The 25,590-nt window shown below is 39.9% G+C and overlaps 1 protein-coding gene across 1 annotated transcript; it reads right to left on the bottom strand.

The window, feature by feature from the left end:
* Nucleotides 1–2,282: 2,282 nt before the first annotated feature.
* On the bottom strand, nt 2,283–23,592 carry LOC145401642 (ionotropic receptor 21a-like). Its single transcript, XM_080273835.1, has 7 exons — nt 23,080–23,592; nt 15,041–15,230; nt 13,129–13,307; nt 5,878–6,036; nt 4,898–5,146; nt 2,953–3,120; nt 2,283–2,375 (listed from the first exon to the last, which is right to left on the bottom strand). The coding sequence occupies exons 1-7, from the start codon at nt 23,590–23,592 to the stop codon at nt 2,283–2,285; spliced, it is 1,551 nt and encodes a 516-aa protein (XP_080129961.1).
* Between the last annotated feature and the right edge of the window lie 1,998 nt (nt 23,593–25,590).

Here is a 25,590-nt window from a genome sequence, read left to right on the forward strand (position 1 = left end):
GTATGGTGCCAGTTGACTGGGCAAGTGCTTGTGTGGTCCCGTTGTATAACAGCAAGGGTGATAAGTATGAATGTACTAGCTTTAGGGGTATAAGACTGTTGAGTGTTGTAGGTAAGGTGTATGGCAGAGTGTTAACTAAGAGAGTTAGAGAGGGTACAGAGGGAGTGATTGGTGATGAACAGTGTGGCTTATAGGAGAGGGAGGGGATGTGTGGACCAGGTGTTTGCTGCGAGACTAGTGTGCGAAAAGTATTTAGCAAATGGCAAGGATGTGTTTTGGGTGTTCATGGATTTAGAGAAAGCATATGATAGAATTAATAGGGAGGCTTTGTGGACTGTTTTAAGATTGTATGGACTTGATGGTAGGTTACTAAAGGGGGTGAAAAGTTTTTATGTAAGTAGTAGAGCGTGTGTAAGAGTGGGAAATACTGTGAGTGTTTGGTTTCCCGTGAGAGTGGGGCTGTGGCAGGGATGTGTGATGTCACCTTGATTGTTTAGTATTTATATGGATGGTGTTGTAAGGGAGGTGAATGCAAGAGTTTTAGGTGGAGGTCTGAGTCTGATGAATGTTGATGATAGAGAGTGGAATCTGAAGCAGCTGCTGTTTGCAGATGATACTGCACTGGTGGCAGACTCAGAGGAGAGATTGAGACAGTTGGTAGAGGAGTTTGGAAGGGTGTGTGAAAGGAGGAAATTGAAAGCAAATGAGAATGAGAGTAGAGTGATGAAATGTACGAGGTCGGTAGATGGTAGGAGGATGAATATAGTTTTGAAGGGTGAGTTGCTTAAGGAGGTAGAGTGTTTTAAGTTTTTAGGGTCACATGTTGCTGTGGATGGAAGAATAGAAGCAGAAGTGAAGTTTAGAATGAATGAAGTAGGAAAGGTGCTGGGAGGAATGAAAAAAGTGTTTAGATGTCGTTCAGTTAGAACTGATGTAAAGAGAAGGTTGTATGAGGGTGTTGTGGTACCAACTGCATTATATGGAGCTGAAACATGGAATATGGGTGTAGTAGAGAGGAAAAGTTTGAATGTAATGGAGATGAGGTGTCTGAGGAGTATGTGTGGAGTGACGCATATGGATCGAGTGAAAAATGATGAAGTGCGAAGGAGAACTGGAGTTATTCGGGAGATGGCTGATTGAGTTGAGCAGAGGGTGTTCCAATGGTTTGGGCATATGGAGGGAATGGATAATGAGCAATTGGTGAAAAAGATAACTATATCTGTTGTGAGAGGTGTAAGACTGAGAGGAAGACCACGAATCGGATGGAGAGAGCATTGGATGTAAGAGGGATGTCTGTTCAGCGAGGAAGAGTGGCTGTGCATGACAGAAATAAATGGAGAGAAATTGTGAACGAATAAATGATGACGCAGCCCTGAGGGGATATTCTCCTGCATTTGGTCAGATCAGCTGATCAGGTCAAGTGCGGGGTAAGGGGATGGGTCTATTATGATGTCGCGGGGGTAAACCAGCTCTGCTGTCGGGCCCTGCTGCGGATGTCACTGAGACCCTAGTGCGGTGTGGTGCAGTGAGGATCTGTCCCTTCTCCCCTTTGGGGGTAAGATGCGAATGAATGTATTTGAGTGGATGAGTACATTGGGAGTGTGTCGTCCTGTCTCGGCTACCTCCCTTTCCTTCTGGGAAGCAGCCTAGGTATATATATATATATATATATATATGTGTGTGTGTGTGTGTGTGTGTGTGTGTGTGCTATTCATTCCTGAAGGGGATCCAAGTCAGCCAAAACTGCTGTGCAATCTTTCAACACAGTTATCAGAATTTTCATGAAGTGGTTCAGTGTTCATGCTGTATGTAGATAAAGAAATATTTGTCAGAAGGTGGATGCCGTGTTTATTATCCATGAAACTAGTAGCACCCGAGGATGATTAGTTGCTGAAGAAAACGTCCCTTGAATGAAGAGGTAAATAGTGATCAAGTAAATACTAGGAGTAATGAAAGTTTTTTTTTAGTCTGTTTTTAATTATTTTATTTACTTCTTTTTCTGTAGTCCCCATCGCAGCTAATGAAACTATCTCCCTCATTATCATATTTTCCTTTAAAGTATTAATTCATTATGATGTCCCCATATTTACATATTATTCTTGCAAACATCAAAAAAATTTACGAGGCTTAATAGAGTGCATCAATACTGGATGTACTATTGAAAACTGTATCAAGCCCCTCCCGTAAAAAAGTTTCGAAACCTGAATATAATTGCCTAAAGAGAGAGACAGCGAACACAATAAAAAGTTCATTTTATTGATGGTATTATACATTAAATAATTTCAGGTTGATGAGGTGTACCGGGCTAACAGCAGCTCCAGAAACAATAGTAACAGCCCGCACCCGTGGCCGAGGAAGAACAGGAAGAAAGCTCCCTGCAGGTGATTTAAGGTGAATACAACCTGTACACAAGAAAAGTGCCACCATGTAAGCGAAGGAAAAACTGAGGAATCAAATTATACACGGTTGTTCAGCCACTAGCTTAACAGCAGAGCCATTCACTTTCAGATATCATTCAAGAGACAAGGAAAACTGTTGCAATATTTACGAATACATAGATTATGAACATACCCTGTGACGTAAGTCACCATTCTGTAAACAGCACGATAATTACCATGCCACTTAGTGCCAATGTTAAGAAGGAATGCGGATCTAATGCCATCTTGGCTGGTGCAAAGTATATGTAAGTATATATATATATATATATATATATATATATATATATATATATATATATATATATATATATATATATATATATATATATATATATATATATATATATTTTTTAAATATCCATGTTCTCAAACCTTTGTCAGACAGGAAATTTTCTCACTTGAGTAAAACAGTGTGGAAGTTGCCAGAAAAATCTGAAGCTTATATAACGTACAATAGGATTAATCCTCAACTCTCTCTCTCTCTCTCTCTCTCTCTCTCTCATCTAAACCTTACAAGCCTAGTGTCCTTCTCAACGGCTGTGTCCTCCTGCTCCTGTGATGACTTCTGGTCCTGGTATTCCTTCACATAAACGGCGTACAGGTCATATAGCCACTTGTTGATTAAGCCAGCCTCCACACACCGCCACATCACCGCGTTGAAGTTCTTCAGATAAGGCGCACCCTGAACCAAACAGCAAAATAATCTGATGGATGCAAGCCAGTGCACGGTTTCTGTGGGCTTTTACAAAGTTGAAAATGTGTACAGTATATCATAAAGTCACGTGGATTTAACCATGCACACCTAAAATTTTGAATGATAATATGCATACCACTTCTTTCTGCTTCACTTCCTTCCGGCTGCAGTCAAAACCACCTCACAGTCTTAACCAGCCTCAGCCAAGAACGGTCCGGTATCCCTCGAGCCTCCCCCTAAAAAGCATTCACTTCATGCAACCTTTCCTTTTCTCGCCTCTCAGCAAACACTCCATAACAGAATGCAAGAGTAACGCATATTAAAACATAAGAAAGCAAATTAATAGTTTACAGGTGTCAGAGAATAGGGATGCATAAGAAACAAGGAGGATCACACAGAGAGTACAATACTCGTGCCCATCGATTAGCCTAAGCGCCGAACATCTGACTTTGCCTGTGACTTTATCGTCGACCGATTGCTCTCAAAGTCGAATTATTAAATTCCTCCTTGACTCTTAACTGTATCATGAAATTTGGTTGAAGGCTTTCCTAAACGTGGCTGACCTTGCCCTGTGGCCTTGACCCTCTGACAAATTATTGACATAATGGAAACTGTTTCCTTGCCTTTCCCCGAAACATTCCTCAATATTTGATTTAAGTTAATCTTACGAGGTACTCTTCACCTTTGACCTAGTTTTCTTTTAAAAAACAATAAAAGAATCCCTTGTCTGATCCTTAACTCATCCACCAGGTATGGTCGAAATGAGATCAACTCTGTTTTAGTTATTTTGTTCACACAAGGACACATGGGTCAAACTTTGAGCTTGTCCTTTGACCTTAGCCTTTGACTGATTGATATAAAAATGTATTTATTTCACTCTTCCCTTACCCTCAGTCTTTTCCTAAGATTTGGTATAAACAGGATAAAAACTGGCTAATATTGGTGAAACTTTGATATTTCCTTATAACCTTGACCTCTGACCCATAGTCTGACCTTCATTACTTTCACCATGTTTTGTTAAATCGAATTAGAACACATGGAGTAATTTTGTTCACACACACACAACACACACACACACACACACACACACACACACACACACACACACACACACAAACATACACACACACACACACACACACACACACACACACACACACACACACACACACACACACACACACACCAATCAAAATATAACATTCATACTCGCTTTGGAAGCGCATGTGTTTTCCCTCCACAGCCTAGGGTTGCTGCAAGTTGCGCCTTGTGGGTAGGGTTACTAAGCGTACTGCCCTTCGCTTATCGGTTCATATTTGCGAAACTCATAGGTCCCTACATTAGGGTTCCCTTCTTATTTAAAATTTGAAAATTACTCAAACCGTCACTTCAGGGTAACCTGAGGCTGTAAATGGTTAATATATTAGAAAAGTTGTATTAATGATACCATGCAACTGGCTCCTTACAGACTCAGCTGTCACTGTTATTCACAATAACTTCACCGACTACCGTACCAGTCAAGGGCTGGCTTAACACTATCATGTTTTCAAAAACAGGTATCTTATCACTCCCCATCGTTCTTGTCATTAAATGATTTATGTTTTATACAGTATATTAGCTCCATACTTACAGAGCTGTAGAAAATATGGGTTATAACTGTACATGTCATCTCAAGTTTGTATATCTTTGTTTAAGTAGAGAAAAATCTGACATTAGGTGAACGACAATGCAAAAAATGACTTGCATTTCTTCTACCTTCACTTACGTTAGGCAAAAACCACACAGATACGGTTGGAAAGAACCTCTCCGTGGCCACATGTAGATCAGTCTTTCTCCTGGGGTTGCTGTTGTGCATCAACATCTGAAGCACGAGGAAGCTGCGGTAATTTATATAAGAGTAAGTGCCCTCCACCACCATAGGCATACTGTTTTCGTCGTTGTTGAATTGCATGTCCCTCCACAGCTGTTGGTACAGTGGGATGTGGGATGTGGAGAAGAGTTGATATTCTGCGCCCTGATTGTAAGAACAGCAGATGAAGTTAAAACTGTGCATAATTTTAAGTAACCTTTATCATATTCACTGCAAGATGACAATACAACGCTGAATGCAATGATATGATAAAGACAAAAATAAATGATAACGAGATGTTGTAGGGGAGATGCTGTTTTTGCTATTGTAGCCCCAGGTTCATTTGAAGGAGAACCCAGTGGACTGTAGGCTGAAGCTGCCCCTGTCCTGCAGCCCGCCTTTCTCCTTTCATATGATTGGCAAGGAATTCAGGGATTACTGATTGATCGAACAACCTCACCATCCGGCTATGCCTGTGACAACGTGATGGCGTCCCTTTCCTGCACCAGAGATGATGGAATTGGAGGTAGCATGAATCTAGAGTACTTTTCTCGTCGCTGTAGCATAACATGTCCCTGTCCACCGTTTGATACACTGGGTTGAAGGATGTGGAGAGTTGGTGTTTCGAGCCACAACGGGAAGAAAGGTGAAATATGTTGACAAGTTTTCATCATAGAGAACATGCCCTTGTAAAGCTAATTTTGCTCGCCAGGTTCAGCTTGGCAGTTAGGATTTGTGTTGCCCTCAGCATAATAAGAATCCAAACAAGTTCCTTTTACTGTCCAATTACATTTTGAGTACTCTGTGCAGTCGCTTTATGCACTGGAAGAGGATAATACAATAAAAACAAAATTTTTGATCATGTACAGGTCTTGGTCCGTTTGGCGAATACCTACCTTAAGTTTATTCACACCATACTTCAGGTTGGACCCAAGGAACTGCTGGAGTGTGTTTAGCGGTGGGGGAATGAAGGGCACTGCTAAATTGCTGGTGAGGGAGGCCTTGTAGTGGGTCATCACCAAGAAGGCGTACAGGAGCCAGAACCCGAGAAACACCTGGGGAAAGATGGCAGCTGCTACACTTCTTTCAAAGCGATGCTATTAATATTCTTCACACCCTCTCATTTTTTCTGTATTTATCTTTTGCATTTTTTACCTGCCACCAAATCAGTGTATAAACATGATATTAGATCAGGGCCGTCCTGAGTCGAGCACGTTACACCATGACTTTTTAGATGAACATCAAATTATAATGGTAGTTTTATATGAATCTGCGAAACTTGACACTGAGCAGTTTGCAATAACCTTGCTACCATCTATACAATTATAATAGATTATGTTACCGAATATCAGCGTAATATTTTTAAAATGCCACAGAAATGAAGCGTTAACAAAGTAAAGTGTGTGTCCCACTATATAATTCCAAAACGGATTACATTAATAAGTACCTTAGCACCCAGGTGTGGCCCCAGTTTCTCAAGTAACTTGAGAGTACGCCTTTGGTGTGTGTGTGTGTTGTTACGGAACAGAGAGAGATAATGAACACTTCAAGTTAGAATACTAAAATCACTACTGTCCCGCAAAGTTCCAGGTTCAAAACAAATGACTTAGGTAAAATTACAAGTTAAAGTTTAATGCTCAAACTAACAACTAAACATTCAGGACTAATAAGGATAATGTAATGGCAAAACAGGTTACATATATGGTGAACTGCAATAGCCTCTATTAACACGAAAATAGCAAGAGCAAATTTATCTAAGTCAGCCCTGATAAAATGAGAAAACCGGATAATGCTGAGTTAAAGCAAGATATAATATTATTACAGATACAAAATATTACTAATACTGGCTGACAGTATGGAACCAATATGAATCATAAAAACTTTACAAGGCTTACAAATTAATGCCTTAGGCTATACAGTAAAAGAAAAATTGTAATAACACTTATACTCAAATTATACAGCAGCTAGATGGCTGGAGACTTCCTAAGCACTCACAAAAATAATAATATACCGTACAGGGGAGGACAGAGATGTGAACAGAATGAGGAGTAGATCTAAGTGGCAACTAATGCAGAGACTGAGCTCATTATATAGGGGGCCGGCAGAACTTGATTCAATTTGTAAGAAGGACGTGCAAATGAAGGGATAGGGGACGAAGAGTTGACAATCCTGCTCTGAACAACAGAAAGAACGACTTACTCTACTATAAGGGGGAGAAGGGTGGAGTGAGGTAGAACACGCAAGCCTGGTCACCATGGAAGCCACGTGGCGAATCGTGAACAAACATGCAGCATGCTGTACATTAGGATCATACAAAGGATGATGCAATCATGAACAAAACTGTATTATAAGTTAGAATTATACAAGGGATGATGAAATCATAGGCTATGTAACACCTCCCCACAAAGAAAAAGAAATTTACAAAGGAAATATCTTATTACTCTAAAACAATCTGTCTAAAATCTAGATAAGCAATCTGCAATAACATTTTCTTTCCCCTTGACATGTTGTATGTCTAATGAATACTCCTGAAGAAGTAGACTCTATCTTGTCAATCTCTGATTTTTATCTTTAAACTTACTAAGGAATTTCAGTGGGTTATGATCGGTATAAATGACTATGGGGTCAAAACCAGAACACAAATAAAATGAAAAATGCTGTAAACCCAAAATCAAGGCCAGAAGCTCTTTCTCAATAGTTGAGTAGTTCTTTTGAGGTGGAGTGAACTTCTTACTGTAATAAGATACAGGATGTTCAATACCCTGATCATCCTCTTGCAGCAAAACAGCCCCAGCTCCTGTATCACTTGCGTCAACAGTCATCTTAAAAGGCTTAGCAAAATTTGGAGTAGCGAGCACTGGCTGACTTAATAGGATAGCTTTAAGTTTACTGAAAGAGGATTCACAGTTATCGGTCCAGACAAATTTAACACCATTTTTCAGTAGGTCTGTAAGTGGTGATACAAGAATTGAAACGTTAAGAACAAATCTCCTGTAATAACCTACCATTCCCAAAAATCTTTGTAGCTCATTCCTACTTTTAGGTCTGGGAAGATCACTTATAACCTGAACCGTAGCTCCTGGTGGTGCAACGTGTCCATCACCAATTACGTACCCAAGGTACTGAACTTTAGCTTGACCAAACTCACACTTTGATAAATTAGATACAAGATTAGCCTGAACCAAATGCTCAAGAAATTTACTGACATGGCATAGGTGATCTTTCCAGTTGTCACTGAAGATTAATACATCATCAATATAAACAACACACCCTGCCAAACCCTCTGTTACAACATTCATGAGCTTCTGAAAAGTGGCTGTGCATTCTTCATACCATATGGCATTACAGAACATGCAAAAGTCTTTTCTAGTGTTACAAAACATGAGATCTCCCTAGCACGTTCAGTCATAGGTACTTGCCAGTATCCCTTTAGCAAATCAAACTTAATTATGTACTTAGCCTTTTCGATCTTGTCTATGCAATCTTCTACGCGAGGGAGAGGGTAAGTGTCTGTTTTGGTTATCTGATTAACACGTCTGTAGTCGATGCAAAGCCGCTGTGACCCACCTGGCTTAGGGACTAGCGTGACAGGAGAACTCCACTTGCTCTTACAGGGCTCAATCATCTTGTGGTCCAACAGGTAGCCAAGCTCCTTCTGGATGAGAGGAACTTTCACTGGATTCACACGGTAAGGAGGCAGTTTAATTGGCTTTGCGTCTCCAACATCGACATCATGCAGCAACACAGTGGTTCTCCTGGAGTGTCACGGAACACTTGCGGGTACTCCTGCAGTAATGCCGAAAACTCCTGCCTTTCCTTGGGAGCTAGATGAGAAAGCTTAGTCTGGAGATCATTCATGATATCAGGATTCTTCCCCAAACTATCACTCAGGCTCATACTGCATGGGAGAGTTTCACTTGCAGACTCGGGTGGAACAGCTACAGTGCAGACTGGGTTATTTTCGTCCCGCCTGTGATATAACTTTAGCATGTTGATGTGACAAAGTTGCTTGTTCTTTCTACGATCTGGTGTGGCAATGACATAGTTGACATCACTGAGTTTCTTCTCCACGAAATAAGGACCACTAAACTTGGCTTGAAGAGGGTGCCCATGCACTGGTAGCAGAATCAAAACCTGATCTCCTGGCTGAAAGTGGCGTAACCTGGACTTCTTATCATACCAAGTCTTCATCTTCTCCTGAGCAGCTCCTAAATTCTCTCTCACCAGCTGTAAAGCAGTGGACAGCCGTTCTTTGAACTTCATCACATACTCCAGCAGGTTGACGTCATCTTCCTCCGACAGCCAGCATTCCTTGAGTAGCTTAAGGGGTCCTCTTACTTCATGGCCAAACAGTAGTTCAAAGGGTGAGAAGCCCAGTGATTCATTTGGAGATTCTCTTGCGGCAAATACAACGAATGGAAGACCTTTATCCCAATCTTTCTGATGTTCCAAACAGTATTTCCTGAGCATCGATTTGAGTGTTTGATGATATCTCTCCAACGCTCCTTGGGTCTGGGGATGGTAAGCTGAAGACGTGATCTGGGTGATGCCCAACTCTTTCAGAGACTGCTTGAAAACATTTGACATGAAATTACTTCCCCGGTCTGACTGTACCTCCTTGGGCAGACCAAACTTGGTGAAGAACCCTAGCATTTCCTTAACCACGTTCTTTGCTGAGATATTTCTAAGTGGAATGGCTTCAGGATAACGAGTAGCCATATCAATCAGGGTCAACACATAGAAAATCCTGAAGAAGTCTTAGGAAGAGGGCCCACAATATCCACCAACACACGGGTGAATGGCGCCTCAAAAGGAGGAATGGGAACTAGAGGTGCAACCTTTTCGGTCTGATTACACTTCCCCACAACTTGACAGGTGTGACAAGACTTACAATACCAGGAAATATCTCTGAAGATACCTGGCCAGTAGAAGTGTTTCAAAATGCGTGCCACAGTCTTCCTCACTCCAAGGTGTCCTGCCAAACTGGAATCATGAGCCACTCTAATGATATCCTGCCTACAAACACGAGGGATGACAACTTGATGTACAACCTCCCATTCACAGTCGGCTGATGCTGCTGGGGGTCTCCACTTCCTCATAAGTACTCCTGACTTTATATAATAACAAGTAGAAGCACCAGCTGACTCTTCCTCACTGCAAGCAGAGTTAGCTAGACCTTTCAACTCAGGGTCAGCAACCTGGAACTCAACCAACTCTTGACGAGACAAATTATCAACACTACGGGGTACTGCCTCATCTGGTGAGTGGTCCAAATTAGCAAGAAAAGTGTCAGTTAGGATAACATCATCATCATCATTATCCTCTAAGTCACCAGTAACTTTAGACTTAGCCCTAGTGACAGCACATGCAGGGAACACATCAGGGACATCACAATCCTGGGTCGCAGTCACTGGTTCACTAGACAACTGAGGAGCTGGACACACTTGACTTCCACCAATATCATTTCCAAGTAAGAAAGTTACACCTGACATTGGAAGTGTCTCAACCAACCCAACCATAACGGAACCATTAACAAAACCAGACTCTAAATTCACTCTGCACAGAGGGACAGAGAAGTAATTCTTCCCTTCACCTTGTAAGATTACAGTTTCATCAGAGGAATTAACATTAGAGCCTAGAACACTGGTCAGCATAAGGGATTGGCAAGCACCTGTATCACGATAAATTTTAACTGATTTCCTGTCATTACTGTCCAGAGGACTGACAAAACCATCAGACAGGAAATTAGCACATGAACTCTTGAGAGTGTCACCCACGTTACTGCTCAAAAGAGGAGCTTCATCATGAGAATTTAATTTACCCATCAAAGCAGGTTCAGTTAACTCGGTTAATGAATTCTGGGAACTCTCAAGGGTGGACACTAGACCAATTGACTGAATATTTAAAGACTCCTTTTTGTTCACATCACGCTGTCTCCTGAAACATATCTCCGTAGTATGACCAAGCTTACTACAATAAATACATTTACTTTTCTGAAATCTAGATGTGGAGCTGGTATTTACTTCCTGAGAAACATCATCTTTATTCTCTTTACTGTTACCTGTACTCTGAGTAGAGGCAACGTACTTACTTTCAGCTTTCCTTTTTTCTTTAGAATATCTCTTGTGAGTAAGAACATATTCATCAGCTAAAACTGCAGTATCCGACAAATTATCTATTCTTTTCTCATCAAGATATAGGCTTACATCTTTATTAATACACCTTTTGAAGTCCTCCAGCAAAATCATCTGCTTAAATTTATCAAAATCACAATCCACATTCTTTGAATTTAACCACTGCTCTAACAGATCTTCTTTGATTGTTGCATACTCAACATGGGATTGCTTATCTTGCCTATAAGTTGTCCTAAATTTTACTCTATAGGCTTCAGGAACAAGCTCATAGGCCTTAAAAATCAAGCTCTTAACTACATCATAATTATCAGATTGATCCTGAGGCAAAGATGCATAAGTTACTTGAGCTTTACCGGTAAGAACACTCTGAAGGAGTACTGGACAATACTTTTTGGGCCAATTAAAACCTGTAGCTACCCTCTCAAACAACTGAAAATACTTTGTTAAATCAGATTCATTAAAAGGAGGGACAAGTTTAACATTTTTAGCCACATCAAAATCATCAGAGCTAGATGATCCAGTTCCACCTTGTTTCATGCGATACTCATGGTCTGCCTGAATCCTAGCAAGTTCAATTTGTGCCCGAGCCTGTGCCTGTGCCTCCTGAATACGAGCCTGAGACTCAGCCTCCTTAGCACGTGCCTGAAACTCAGCCTCCTTAGCACGAGCCTCCTGCAGGGCTAGCTGAAACATAGCTATTTCAATCTGCGTTTGCTCATCTGGAGGAGTTACATTAAACAAGCTTTTATTAATCATGCCAACAATTTGATCTTTAGAATGATGAGAGTGAACAGCAATTCCCAATTGTTGAGCAACAAGCTTAAGTTCATTCTCTGTTCTGTTTTATACATCACACACTGTTTGCACATGTGACAAAAAATCTTTGGCTCCATCAAGAGTAGTAATAGTAGACATCATGAATAAATCACAGTCACAAAATATCAAGCAATATCCTTATGATAATATCTTGAATATCCTGATAAGAGGTCGCCAAATTAATGTTACGGAACAGAGAGAGATAATGAACACTTCAAGTGAGAATACTAAAATCACTACTGTCCCGCAAAGTTCCAGGTTCAAAACAAATGACTTAGGTAAAATTACAAGTTAAAGTTTAATGCTCAAACTAACAACTAAACATTCAAGACTCATAAGGATAATGTAATGGCAAAACAGGTTACATATCTGGTTAACTGCAATAACCTCTATTAACACGAAATTAGCAAGAGCAAATTTACCTAAGTCAGCCCTGATAAAATGAGAAAACCGGATAATGCTGAGTTAAAGCAAGATATAATATTATTACAGATACAAAATATTACTAATACTGGCTGACAGTATGGAACCAATATGAATCATAAAAACTTTACCAGGCTTACGAATTAACGCCTTAGGCTATACAGTACAAGAAAAATGGTAATAACACTTATACTCAAATTATACAGCAGCTAGATGGCTGGAGACTTCCTGAGCACTCACAAAAATGATAATATACTGTACAGGGGAGGAGAGATGTGAAATGAATGAGGAGTAGATCTAAGTGGCAACTAATGCAGAGACTGAGCTCTTTATATAGGGGGCCGGCAGAGCTTGATTCAACTTGTAAGGAGGACGCGCAAATGAAGGGATAGGAGACGAAAAGTTGACAATCCTGTTCTGAACAACAGAAAGAACGACTTACTCTACTATAAGGGGGAGAAGGGTGGAGTGAGGTAGAACACGCAAGCCTGGTCACTATGAAAGCCACATGGCGAATCGTAAACAAACATGCAGCATACTGTACATTTGGATCATACAAAGGATGATGCAATCATGAACAAAACTGAATCATAAGTTAGAATTATACAAGGGATGATGAAATCATAGGCTATGTAACAGTCTGTGTGTGTGTGTGTGTGTGTGTGTGTGTGTGTGTGTGTGTGTGTGTGTGTGTGTGTGTGACTATGCCCTAAGTAATGACAAGTGCAAAATAAAAGCATATGATGATGAAAAGCTAGTGAGACTCATGTTCACCCTGCCTGTAGACAGCCAGAGGTACTGATAGAGGGACTGGCTGAGGAAGGAAGCCAGGATGCTCATGGAGGCATGGGAATCCAGGAGATGGGAGGAGATGGTGGCTTGAATGTGGTAGAAGTCATGGTAAAGCAGGACCCCACCACACACAGACACCACCACACACATCCACACCTTCCCTGAAGTGGAAGATTGAAGAGAATCAGGTGTATATAACAGAACAAAAAAGGAACGATAAAGTACGGTAAGGAAACTGAAAATTGAACACCATGACACTCAAATCACCCCATACACTCATACCTTCACTGTAAGGAATGCTTAATAGGCTATACTGTGTAAACGAAGAAGACTATGGTGGTGTGAATGCGGTGGTGTGATAGAGCAGAACCCCATCGCACACAGGCATCACTCCACACACTTATACGTTCATTGCGGTGGAAGTTTAATAAGTTAATATGCAATAAAGACATGATGTACATAGAAAAATAGCTGTTTAAATCTCTTCATCCTTCGTATACATCACCGCACACATACAAACATCCACTGCACTTCAAGTACATCGAGTTAAATCTGCAGTAAAGGAAGGAACAGAGAATAGCTCATGTAGAGGTAATAATAAAATGTGGCACGGGAAAAGATTCTAGGGCATATAATGTTTGTACAGGAAATAACAAAATGCAACTCAGTGACCACTACAGAAGTTTGTTGAGCTGACTCTATCTCTAAGAGGAATATCTGCGAGTTTTGTGTGCACAATCACAAGCCCATTTTTCTTCAGCCATCTTCTTATCGAATCCACCCATCTTCGTCTTGGTAGTTCATGGCACTCAGCCGTGATAGATCAAGACAAAAATGGCTGGATAGGATATGTGAGTCTATGACCTACAGACACTGGGTGGCTGAAGGTTTGCGGTCATGCACTGTCACCACTGGAAGAAGGCTGGTGAACCATCCTTAATTTTTTTAGGACACGAAAACAGTGGCCTACCCTCAGGCTCCTACACCTCGAAGAAGGGTAATAATATTATGAGCTCGGCTATTACCATCTGTATTGCGCACTTTGACTCATGTTGAGAAAGTATACCTTGACCAATAACTGTGTACAACTGACTCACGTTTCGACTGTGTTTGAATTGTTTATTTTGTCAAAGCTCTAGCTGCTTGACTTGACTCACGCTAGAATACTCTTGACTCATTTTGGGATCGTCTGCTTCTATTCATTTTGAAATTATGATGGAAATTTCTACTTAGACTTACTCTGGAAGTATGAAAGAATTTTTCACTTTGACTCACGATGGAATATCAGTCATTGATCTCAAGTGGGTATTTCCTACACTGGATTAACGATGCAGAGTCTACACTGACTTACGCTATAGCATTTCCTACACCGATCTGCATTGGTATTACATACATGAACTTAGGTATCATATGCTGTCGTACGCTGGAATTATTTATATTAACGTTAAATTTTCCTGCATTGTCTTATGTTGGAAATCTGACACTGAATTACAATGGAATTTCCTTTATTCACTTACGTTGGAAATCTGACACTGAATTACACTGGAATTTCCTTTATTCACTTACGTTGGAAAATCTTACACTGACGTGCAAGAAAAGTGCTACTATGACTTACACAGGAATTCTCTGACTTATGCTGTCATTGGGTTGAAATGGCCTAGTCAGACTCATGTTGGAAATACTGATTTTGACTCATGTTGAGGTTGAACTGCTTTCTTTGACTCACGTGACTGACGAGGAGAGCACCAAAGTACTGTGAGACTTGCTGTTGAGTCTTAAGGATGGAAGAGGACAGAGGATGAAACAGCTGGAGAGGTCATGAATTCCAGAAGGAATACGAGTCGGGGCACAACCCACCATATTGGTTATGTTGGAATATCCTACTTTAACTCACGCTGGAAAAGAGTGATGAGCTTTTTCCAGGGCGCACTCGGGGGACTTTTGGCTGTGATGAAGGTGAGGGCGTCCATGAAGTACATCGTGGTTGGATCCAGTGAATTGGCTCGCTCCTGCATCATGACTAGGCCTAAGGAGAAGTTGGCTTGTCCAAACTCAACGTCGCCCATTATCCCGGTCCAGTGGCCCTGGGAATGCACAAGGCAGGTAGAGAACGATGGGATCAACAATTTTTTATATTATTTTCGCTCAAAAAGTGCTTTTTCTTTATTTCGAGTGCTGATTTGTAACTACAGATTAATACTGAAATATAGTGCTGGTCACCAAGAAGTGCAATGGAAAAGCCTATTGTTGTCTTCGACAACTGAGCTACGTGCAGTATGCCGACAAATTATGAAAACCTGGGTCATGGTAAGGCGAAAGAAGTATGATGAATTCGCTGGTATCATGCCAAGTACAAAAATTTGGGTTTCACCATTACCCATGACTCCAATGACCCTTCTTAATGGGAGGCAAGATTGAACCGGAATTTATTTCCGCGTACTTAGAACTTAAACAATGAAATGGAAAGCAGGCTCCAAAAATGAGAGATGAGAGACAACAAGATCTGGTGAATTGGGTCGCTCTGAATAATGGCCAGACTAATGGAAGTGACTTTGATGAGAGACAGTTTGGAGACCAGTATAATGAGAGAAGAAAGCATACAGACTGAGAATAATAGGGTTCACCGACATGGTTTGCTCCTGCTTCATGGTTTTAAATTCATCGTCACATAATGCTGATCGATATGCCCCGAAAATGAAGGAAGAGCCTGGTTCAGGACTTACGGCCGTAACTTTAATAAAAAAAGACAAACCTTCAGCATCTTGTAATAATTTTTGAGTGGTTGACGAAGACAGAACTTCACCAATAACCCAGATGGGATCCAGTGAATTTGCTCATTCCTGTGCCAAGACCAGGCACAAAGAGAAGGTGGCTCGTCCGAAATCGACATCACCTATGACTGTTCAACTGGCGTTGAGATTAAGGAAGGAGAGTAGTTATGAACGATAGGATTTTATCGTTAGATGATTAACCCCTTAACCGCGGGGCGTCACTTTCGTGACGCTTGGGAGCAAGGGATCATACCGCGGGGCGTCGCTTTTGTGATTCTGTGTTATTTTGAATTCACCCGGGCTTCCAAGTGGGGGCTTGTATCATCTATCAGTACTGCCAATGTCCAACACTAGTCAGCACTCCTAATCTCATCTGTACTCCCATCCATTGTTGACAATTTAGCCATTTCTCCCCGTTCTTGACTCCCCTCCCTACCCCCCCTCCATTACCCTATCCTCTCGCCTGCCTGGCCGTGCTACGCTAAGTAAATCTTCCCTGGAATTTTTCACTGATTTCATCCATTGAAATAAGCCCTATGTCGTATTCTTATACCAAATAATATATACAAGAAAGAAATAAGGTAAGTGAGAGTGCCATACACCTGGAATTGGCTAATTATCACCTGACAACACCTCACGTGCACTCGTTCGCTAATTTTCGCTGTTGTTTTCCCCTTGAAATATGCCGTATAATCTATTTTCGTAATAAATATACATGTAAGGAGGGAAGGGAGAAGCCTAAGTGATATTTACATTCACCTGGAACTACCTAATTTATAATGTATTGTCTAGATTTCCTGCCAATCATATCAGTGCTAGACAAAGCTGTTTCAAGATTTAACATTGGTAGCTCTGAATATATATCTCCTAAGTAGGCCTCTAATCTATTTTCGTAATAAATATACATGTAAGGAGGGAAGGGAGAAGCCTAAGTGATATTTACATTCACCTGGAACTACCAAATTTATAATGTATTGTCTAGATTTCCTGCCAATCATATCAGTGCTAGACTTAGCTGTTTCAAGAACCAATATTGGTAACTCTGAATAACCCCTAAACAGGCCTCCACGCTGGCCCTCCGTTATCAGTTTACTCTCAACTTCCGAAGCGAGGGTACGTATGTTTCTTCTTGCTGACTTCAAGGCCTTTTTTCACCCCCATGCAAATGGCCCTGTGACCTTTACCCTCTACTAAACCTCGTGTGGAAAGAGGTAAAGGGCTGACAATTGATAAAAGAGTGACTACGATCTTTCTATTGAGTAAAACAGTGCAAGTGGAATTGCAAATAATGAGTAAATAATGTGTAAACAGCAAGTGAAAGTAATGAATGTAAATATACGTGAACAATGGAAAATAGTTTTATAAGTTATTTCAAGTGACAGTGCACAACACAGTGTAAATAAAATAGAAATGTAAATAACGTAAATAAAATAGAGAACGTAAATAGAAATGTAAATGAGTAGTATTATAAGAATACTAGTATATACCATAGGAGTAATGAAAGTGAAAGTTTCACTCTAGCATGTCTGAATGCTATGAGTTATGAGAGTGAAGATGAAAGTGACATTCACTCTCAATGCCAGTATACAGGACGAGAAAGTGAATGCTACGTATTTTACTGAAAGAAATTGAATCCCTACAGTGACAATAAACTAATACTACTGGAGGAAACTTATGGATAAAGACTGTAGATATATATAAGTGTTATATAGTAATAGAAATATAAAGTGTGAGGGGTTTTATGAATAATAAATGACAGTAACAAAAGCGAACTAGTGCCAGTGCGACGATCAAACGCGCTCGTAATTTCCATTGCTTTCACAGTTTTTTTTTTTTTTTAGTATGGATCCCAAACTACTTGAAAATTGTAGAATAGTGTTTATAGTGTTTGTATCTGGCTGTGGTAATCATATTACGGGTTGTCGGGAAGTGTAAAGTGGAGACTTCGTTACCCTACTTCAGAGGTCTCCACAAGTCCTACGGTAACCGACGAAGGCTCAACAATCATTCCATAAGAAAGCTGAAGGTATGTGCCATAAGCATATGTAATTTTATTATTCTAGGACTAATAACTGATTTTTGGCAAATATTTTTTGAGAGTCTGTCGGAAACAAATAACCCCGCGGCACACGCAAGTCATTGGTAAACAAGCCCGCGGTGTAGGGGTTAAGCAAGACATATGATTTATCCAGACTCAGTGTCATCTATGTTCCGAAACCAGCCACTCTTTTGGAGGAGTAACAGAAGGAAGAAAAAAAATGGGATCCACTGACTTTGCTTGTTCTTGCTGCATGACCAAAGTAGAAGGAAGGGTTGGTTTACCTGAACTCAACATCAGGCATAATGTTTATTGAAGATAATGTCTGGTGCAGCTAATGTTTGTTTGGTGCAACTAATGTTTGATGCATTTAATATATGCTGCAGCTGATATGCATTAATTTGGTTCAGCTAATTTTTGGTGCAGGTAGAGTTTGATGCAGCTAATGCTCGTTTGTTGCCGTTAATGTTTGTTCGAGCTAAAGTTTGTTTGGTGCAGCTTATGTATGATGCAGCTGCTGAGTTATTTAGTAAACATTCACCCGAATATAAAGGTACACGTTTGAGTTAATGCTCATCACTGTATGCATGGAGGTAAACTATGTAGGACAAATTAATAAATAACCAGAAACCGTACAAGTAAGCCACATTATTGCTTCAGCATGTCCTGTACAATGCCATGAAACACACCTGTCTTTACTGACATTATGTAAAAGAAATACGAGGAAAAACAGGACTTGCCATTATTTCTAGTTTAGTTTTTGATTGAAAGCACACACACACACACACACACACACACACACACACACACACACACACACACACACACACACACACACACACACACACAAGGTTGCCTGACAAAAACGTGGTACTATACCGAAAGCATTTCGAAATTTTATCCTCTTTCTCAAACTTAGCATGAATACTGATATACTTTATGCTTACTCGGTTACTTGAATATTTTCTAAAGTGTCAACCCCTCTCTTCGCATGGTGCAATGTTTGGTACTGCACATTTACGCTGTAGAATCTTTGACGATTCTAAAATGCACATTTCATCACAGTTTGTATGATTATTATGATGAGGTGGCACGAAATATTCTTTCATCAATTTATCTAGCTACAGCCAGACGTCTAATCCCGTAAGGAATGGCCAGAAATGATTCGCCTTCATGTCACCCTTAACCAAGTCATCATTCTGCCTTCTCTTCAACCTCCAACTCCTGAGTCCTATTACTTTCCATCCCATCCCACTACCTCATCCTCGGTCTTCACTTCCCCTCTCCATTAGTGACACCTTGTCATTTGCGTCTCTTTCTCTACGTATGTCTTCACATGCTCCTTTCAGATAACTCCTTTCCATTCCTGTCACCCTTGACTTATGTTCTTTCATACGGTAATTAATTTTTCAAACACAAGACGTCGGATGAAAGATAACTTGTCGATGTGAGCTTAGTCTGGTGGCAGAATGGGCATTTTCGGATGAACCTCGTTCTGAGACATATACAAAGTTTTATTGCATTTTCTGATACTTTGGGATGTAACCATCAAAATAAAAAAGTACACCCAGGTGGCACACTTCAGCGTTTCAAAATGGAGGCCTAAATCCAATATGGCCGCCTGCATGAATGATGATGCTAATAAAACATGTTTAGCTATCTTTTTCAGTTTTTAATTTTCTTCATACAATAATAATGTTAGCTTTTCCTATCAGAACATGCACTAAACAAAATGATCACCTGTAAACTACACTTTATAACATTTCATTTTAACGATTTTTAAGTTTGTCATTTTTTGCTTGTCATCAAAGAGATGCTTCCTTATTTCTTTACTAGTGGTCATGCCAATTATGCAAGGTATGCCTTGAATGACTTTCATTCTATGAGCAAACTGCCTGATGAAGTGCTTCAAGACTTCATGGACGGAGGTCATGCATTGCAACATCAACCAGGCATCTGGAATGGCATCTGGTCCCACCAGTACATTGAGACAACTTTCATACGTTATGGCCATAGTCTAGGAGGAATTATTGGAATAACCCATCAACCAGCAGCACTGAAAAGTTGGGCTCTTGGACTACATATCTGTGCTCAACTGAAAAAAAAATGTTGTATCCATGCTTGATGGAAACGCGCAATCCACAGTCATGACCCATAAGGAAGAAGGTCCTTCAAGGATACAAACCGATGAAGGAGACAGCAAAAAATTCTGGAGAAGCTTTGAAGCTGCATAGATCCACTAAAAGGAGAGTGCCATCCACCTGGACTTATTAATGTGGTTACAGGTAGGATACGTGCAAAGCATGTCAATGTTGACAGGGCTGTTGAATTGGGAGCAGCTATGATGAAAACATTTGAGGAAGGATGGCCACAGAGTTTTCACAAGCCACTCACAAAACCAGTTGTGCTCATGTCAGCTTCAAGAAAAAAAATTAAAGTGGACAATATATCTGTGTATGATACCACATTGATCTATTCAAGAGTGCTTTGTCTCCAAACCTCTAGGAACATCAACATGAGAGATGTTCTCTGTTATGAGTTGGCTGCATTTCCACCTTCAATATTCCAGGAAAAGACAGGTGATATGAGGCTGCCACCTTCTAAAGCCACCCTGAAAACCAAAATCCAAGTGGAAGTATCTGATCGCAGAATGGTCCCAGCTGATGCTATAATACTTGATGGGTGTGCAAGTCTCTGGGTTGTGAAATGGCCAAGCAAAGGTGTCATAGAAGATTATATACTAAAGTTTGTGCAGTACATATGTCATTGTCTTTTAGTAGCAAACACACATCTTTGACAGATATCACAGTGGAAACATAAAAGAGGCAACACGAGCAGCTAGAGCTGGGAAGGAAGCAAGTAGATGCCACAGACTGCCATTGGCAACACCTCTGCTACCATAGAAGGTATGTTTATCTTTTACACACAATAAATCCCAGGTGATTAATCTCATTTGTGAGTATCTGTGTGAGCACACTGATCTACTGCCACACAATGGCAAACACCTTGTGATTACAGGTAAGGAACCAATGGACTCAGAAAAAGCAGGCCTGACTTGCGCACTACACATGAGGAAGCTGATGTTATTGTGGTGCGGCAAGCTGTCCATTTGGCAAGGTCAGGAAGACACAGCATTAGAACTGTTGCTGATGACACAGACATATTTGTCCTGCTATGCCACTTCTGTAAGCAAGATCATCTTGCCTGCAATATGGTAATGATTGGAACAAGCCCATCACGATCAAGTGCAGACATCAAAGCAACAGTTGAGCACAATCAAGATGTTCTCAACAGTCTGTTACCTGCCCGTGTTCTTACAGGATGTGACAGTGTTTCATATTTATGGGGTATTGGTAAAAGGAGCATTGTTAAAGGCAATAAAGAGTGGGAAGACACTTACTAGATTATGATGGCAACAAGAAGAGCTGACTGATGTTACTGCTGATGCCACAAAATTCATTGCAGCATGTTACGGATTTCCAAATGAAAACAACATGACATCTTTAAGATATACTGTGTGGCAATCAAAGATGGGCACTCTTCGGCTCACCACAGCACCAGAGCTAAAAGCTTTGCCACCAACAACAGAAGCATTTGAAGAACATGTTTGCAGAGCCTATTTACAGGCAGCAATTTGGAGAAACTCCCTTGATCCAAAGCCACCAGAAATGAACCCCCTTCATTATGAATGGACCAAGGATCCTGATTCAAACATGTTGGTTCCAATTGGCTTGCCACCTGATGTTTCTCCTGCACCACTTGATATCCTAAAACTAATCAAGTGTAGGTGTCATTCCCACACCCCATGTTCAACTGCCCGTTGCAGTTGTGCTGCAGCACAACTTTCTTGCTCACTGTTTTGTGCTTGCAGTGGAACTGACTGCCACAATCCTCAGTGTAAATCAAGAATGTCAGTTGAAGAAGAGGAAAGTATGGAGGAAAGTACAGACATGGAAATGGCGGACACTAAATATATTAATTATAAATGTGTTTAGTTTATCAGTGTCTTAATATTCATAAGCAACATATATTCTTGATGTTACTAAAGCATTTTGATCAATTTTGAAGGGCATAATTGGTCTAACATTCTGATATAAGGGATATGAACATTTTAGTTGTGAAAAAGATTATGGTTTAAATATGACATATTAAAAATTTAAAAATGTTTACTGACAGAAAGACCTAATTGTCCATCCTTTCACTGTATAGTTTGTTAAGAAGATGAAATAATGTGGTTATACCTGGTGATAGTCTAACAGGGTACGGTAATCACATTTTGTGCCTTTTTTAAACAATTATAATTAATTGAGCAGTTTTTCTTTTCACAATTTACACATTTATAATATACTTTGTTACTCCTAGAATTTCTTGAAATAATTCTGCAACTAAATAATGTAATATTAGTCAAACTAATGACAATAGTTATCAAATATTGTAATATGTCATTTTTTCGGGTGGCCATTTTGGATTTCGGCCCATATAACAAACTGTTCAAGTGTGCCAACTGGGTGCACTTTCTTATTTCATTAGTAGGGTTCAATGTATCAAAAATGCAATAAAACTTTGTATATGTCTCGGAACGAGGGTCAGTGAAATTCCTCCAGACTAGTTGCTCTTGTTTTGAATATTTTCTTTAATGATGAATCACTGAACTTGACTACATGCTGTGTGATGTAACTACCTCTTCAAAAACTACACGTACAGAGTATACAAAAGGCCCTTCACGTGGGAGACGAACTGTAAAAGTACTGAAGAGTAAACCCCAAACCATAAAACTATTATGTATGAATTTATGAGCATATCGATTTTTTTTTCTTGTCATTAGACCACCGTAGTTACAGCAAGTCAGTATTAAAAGTACAGACAACAGTGTATCCTAGAATTGAACGATGTAGACCAAAATGTGATAAAAAAGATACAATATTAAAATTCAAGAAATGGATTATATTAAACAGGAAAACTTAATGATAAAGTTTACATTTCAAAACAGTAATCAGAAAAAAATAATGAAAAGGAAGATTCTTGCACCCCTCCCCCCACACACACACATACATGCACACACACACACACACACACACACACAAATCCAGAGAGGGAGAGAGAGAGAGACTTCCCAATACTCACATCATCTTTGAGAACACCCCATTCACTTTCAGCAGGCATGACGATGTCGTAGGTGAAGTTGAGTTTGTAGGCGATTGCATCCAGAATGTTGACGTCAATGGATGGTTTAGGTATCACCACCCTGGATCCTTCAACAACCTCATAGTCGACATATGGCCTGTATTGCAAAGCGGAACATACCAGTTTGGTTCCGTAGAAATTAGCCATCTGGTCTGGGAATATGTCGTTGGTATTTTCAAGGCCTGTGTCACTGGACCATTTGTTTACACTGAGAATCTTCGGGGAGCCTGAAGGGTGCAAGAGCTGGCGGATTAATACACGCCAGTAGGTACTGTTTTGATTCGTCTGTGGGATGATGACTGCCATGTTTTGCTCTTTCCCCAGGCGTTGATACATGAGGAAGCGTTCAGCCTCAACGGTGTCTTTGGCGTGGACGAGGAAGTATTGTGTTAGCTTGTTGGAGGAAGTATCTGTTAATAAAGCCAGCAGTTGGGAGTTGGGTGGTTCTAGCATCATGTAAGTTATGCAGGAATACAGAGTCACTTGGGCTGTATATTTCTTGATATATTTCAGTGTTTTATGATTTTGGTGAGAAACACTCTGACTGATGGTAATTTTCACATTTGTTTTTGCTTGGTCCACAATTATATTTCCCATTGAATTTTTTGTGTAAGAGCTGACTTTTCGGGAATGTAGTGTATTTTCTGGATATGTACTTGTTCCATTTTTTGACGAAGAGTTTAATTTATTACCTTCTTCAGGCAGTATCACAGCTCCGAGACACTTTTGTGTGTAGTGTTCAGCAAGATGGTTCATTACAGTTGATGCCTGGATGGCTCCTATGTTTCCAAATGTACCCACCTCTGCAGCCACAGTAGCTGAGAGACGTCGCATCCCTGATGATGATTTGACGATAAGTAGACCAATCATTAATGCAGCTGCCAGATGAGTCGGTAATCCCATGACAGAATGAAAGCTGAAAAGTGCTGAAAATTATAGCTATATAATGAAAGAAAAGTAAAAGTTAGGTATGCCATGCACCAAAATTTATCTGCCTGTTAGTTCTTACAGTAAATGAAAATATAACTCTCATCTTAATGAAGTATTAATGTCACGATTATATCAGAATCGGTAGAAAAATATAATTTCATTTTATAAACGACCTGTTTGTAAGCCATCATGTCTTACAAAATTAACGGAAGTAATGAGCCTGAGCAGGGAGAGTTAGTTACTACACTTCCGTTATGCTTGTGAACCACAGGGTTATATATTGTCTGCTCACTACATCAAATCGAAATCTTATGTGGCAAGATTTGATAACTAATTAAATGTTTATACATGCACCAGTAATACTGCTACTGGCACTCATGAATAATGTAAATAATTTGTAAATATCCATTTTACGTGAAATCACCATTTTAACAACAACTAGTTGACCTGTGTACGTGACCTAACCTACTGTTCTATAAAAAAAAAAAAAATCTTGTTTATACTGAACCCTTCCACCAAGTTTGTACCATCTCAGATAAAAATTGTTTTAGTTATTTTAACACACAGACAAATGTCTCGAACTTTGACCTTGCCCTGTGATCTTGACATTGTTTGTTCTCAAAATCAAATTCCTTCATTCTTGTCTTATCCTCAACACATCCACCAGGTTCGGTATACAACAGAATGATTAAAAACTGTTCAGGTTGACCGTCTAAGTCAAAGTGACCTAACCCAACAAATATTTGAGTAACCTGAACAATTAAATGAATATGTGTAGCCTACATGATACGATTCTGCAACAGCCGTGACTCAGACTAATGTTATTTTCACAGAATATCTAAAGAAAAGAAAATCTGACCACTCAGGTCCTGCAATTTAACATTTTAAATTGAAAGAGTAGGTAGAGAATTAAACATGCACTTAATAACGAAATACACATATATATATATATATTTTTTTGCATCAGTTATAAGCACGCAACTCCAGTCCCTTTTCAAATAACTACGCAATTCCAGTCCCTTTTCAGCTAGCTTTGTATAAGAAGACATAATGGTTATGTTCCCCATAAAAAGCACTGGATAAGATTTTTTCACCAACTGAATGCTTTGCTGTATATGATATACAGAAGACCTTTCTGCACAAGAGGACGGCTGGCATGCACTGCAACCGTGTCACTTTGCAGAGCTTAATTCGCGTCCGAAATAATTTAGAATAGTAAATTATCAATGGATGCCCACAGTATGCAAGTAATGAAAAAAAATCACTTATAAAATAGTACACTTTGAACACCTGAACAATCATGCTTGACACAGACAGCAAAAAAATCATCCACTTTTAGTAATACGGCATTTGTTTGCTTAATTCTTCATACCACCTGATTATATCTTTGATGTAGGGGACACCTTTGTTAGAGAAATATATTCAGTGTAGGATGTCTTTTTTCTCTGGCTATTGTCATTTGGGATAGTATGTCTGGCAAATATTCAAGGGTACTATTTTAATTTTGCCTATCAGAATGGG

This window comes from Coenobita brevimanus, chromosome 56 (genome assembly GCF_032717465.1).
Source record: "Coenobita brevimanus isolate Jiangsu-jjx chromosome 56, ASM3271746v2, whole genome shotgun sequence".
Lineage (NCBI taxonomy): Eukaryota > Metazoa > Arthropoda > Malacostraca > Decapoda > Coenobitidae > Coenobita > Coenobita brevimanus.

Bases quoted from the DNA above. Each gene is read 5' to 3' on its own strand.
- LOC145401642 (XM_080273835.1), bottom strand. From the start codon at position 23,592: ATGCTAGAACCACCCAACTCCCAACTGCTGGCTTTATTAACAGATACT. The intron at 3,121-4,897 runs GTAAGTGAAGGT...TGTTTGGTTCAG, and splicing joins CTGTGTGGTTTTTGCCTAAC to GGTGCGCCTTATCTGAAGAA. The intron at 2,376-2,952 runs GTAAGGTTTAGA...AATCACCTGCAG, and splicing joins TTGAGAAGGACACTAGGCTT to GGAGCTTTCTTCCTGTTCTT.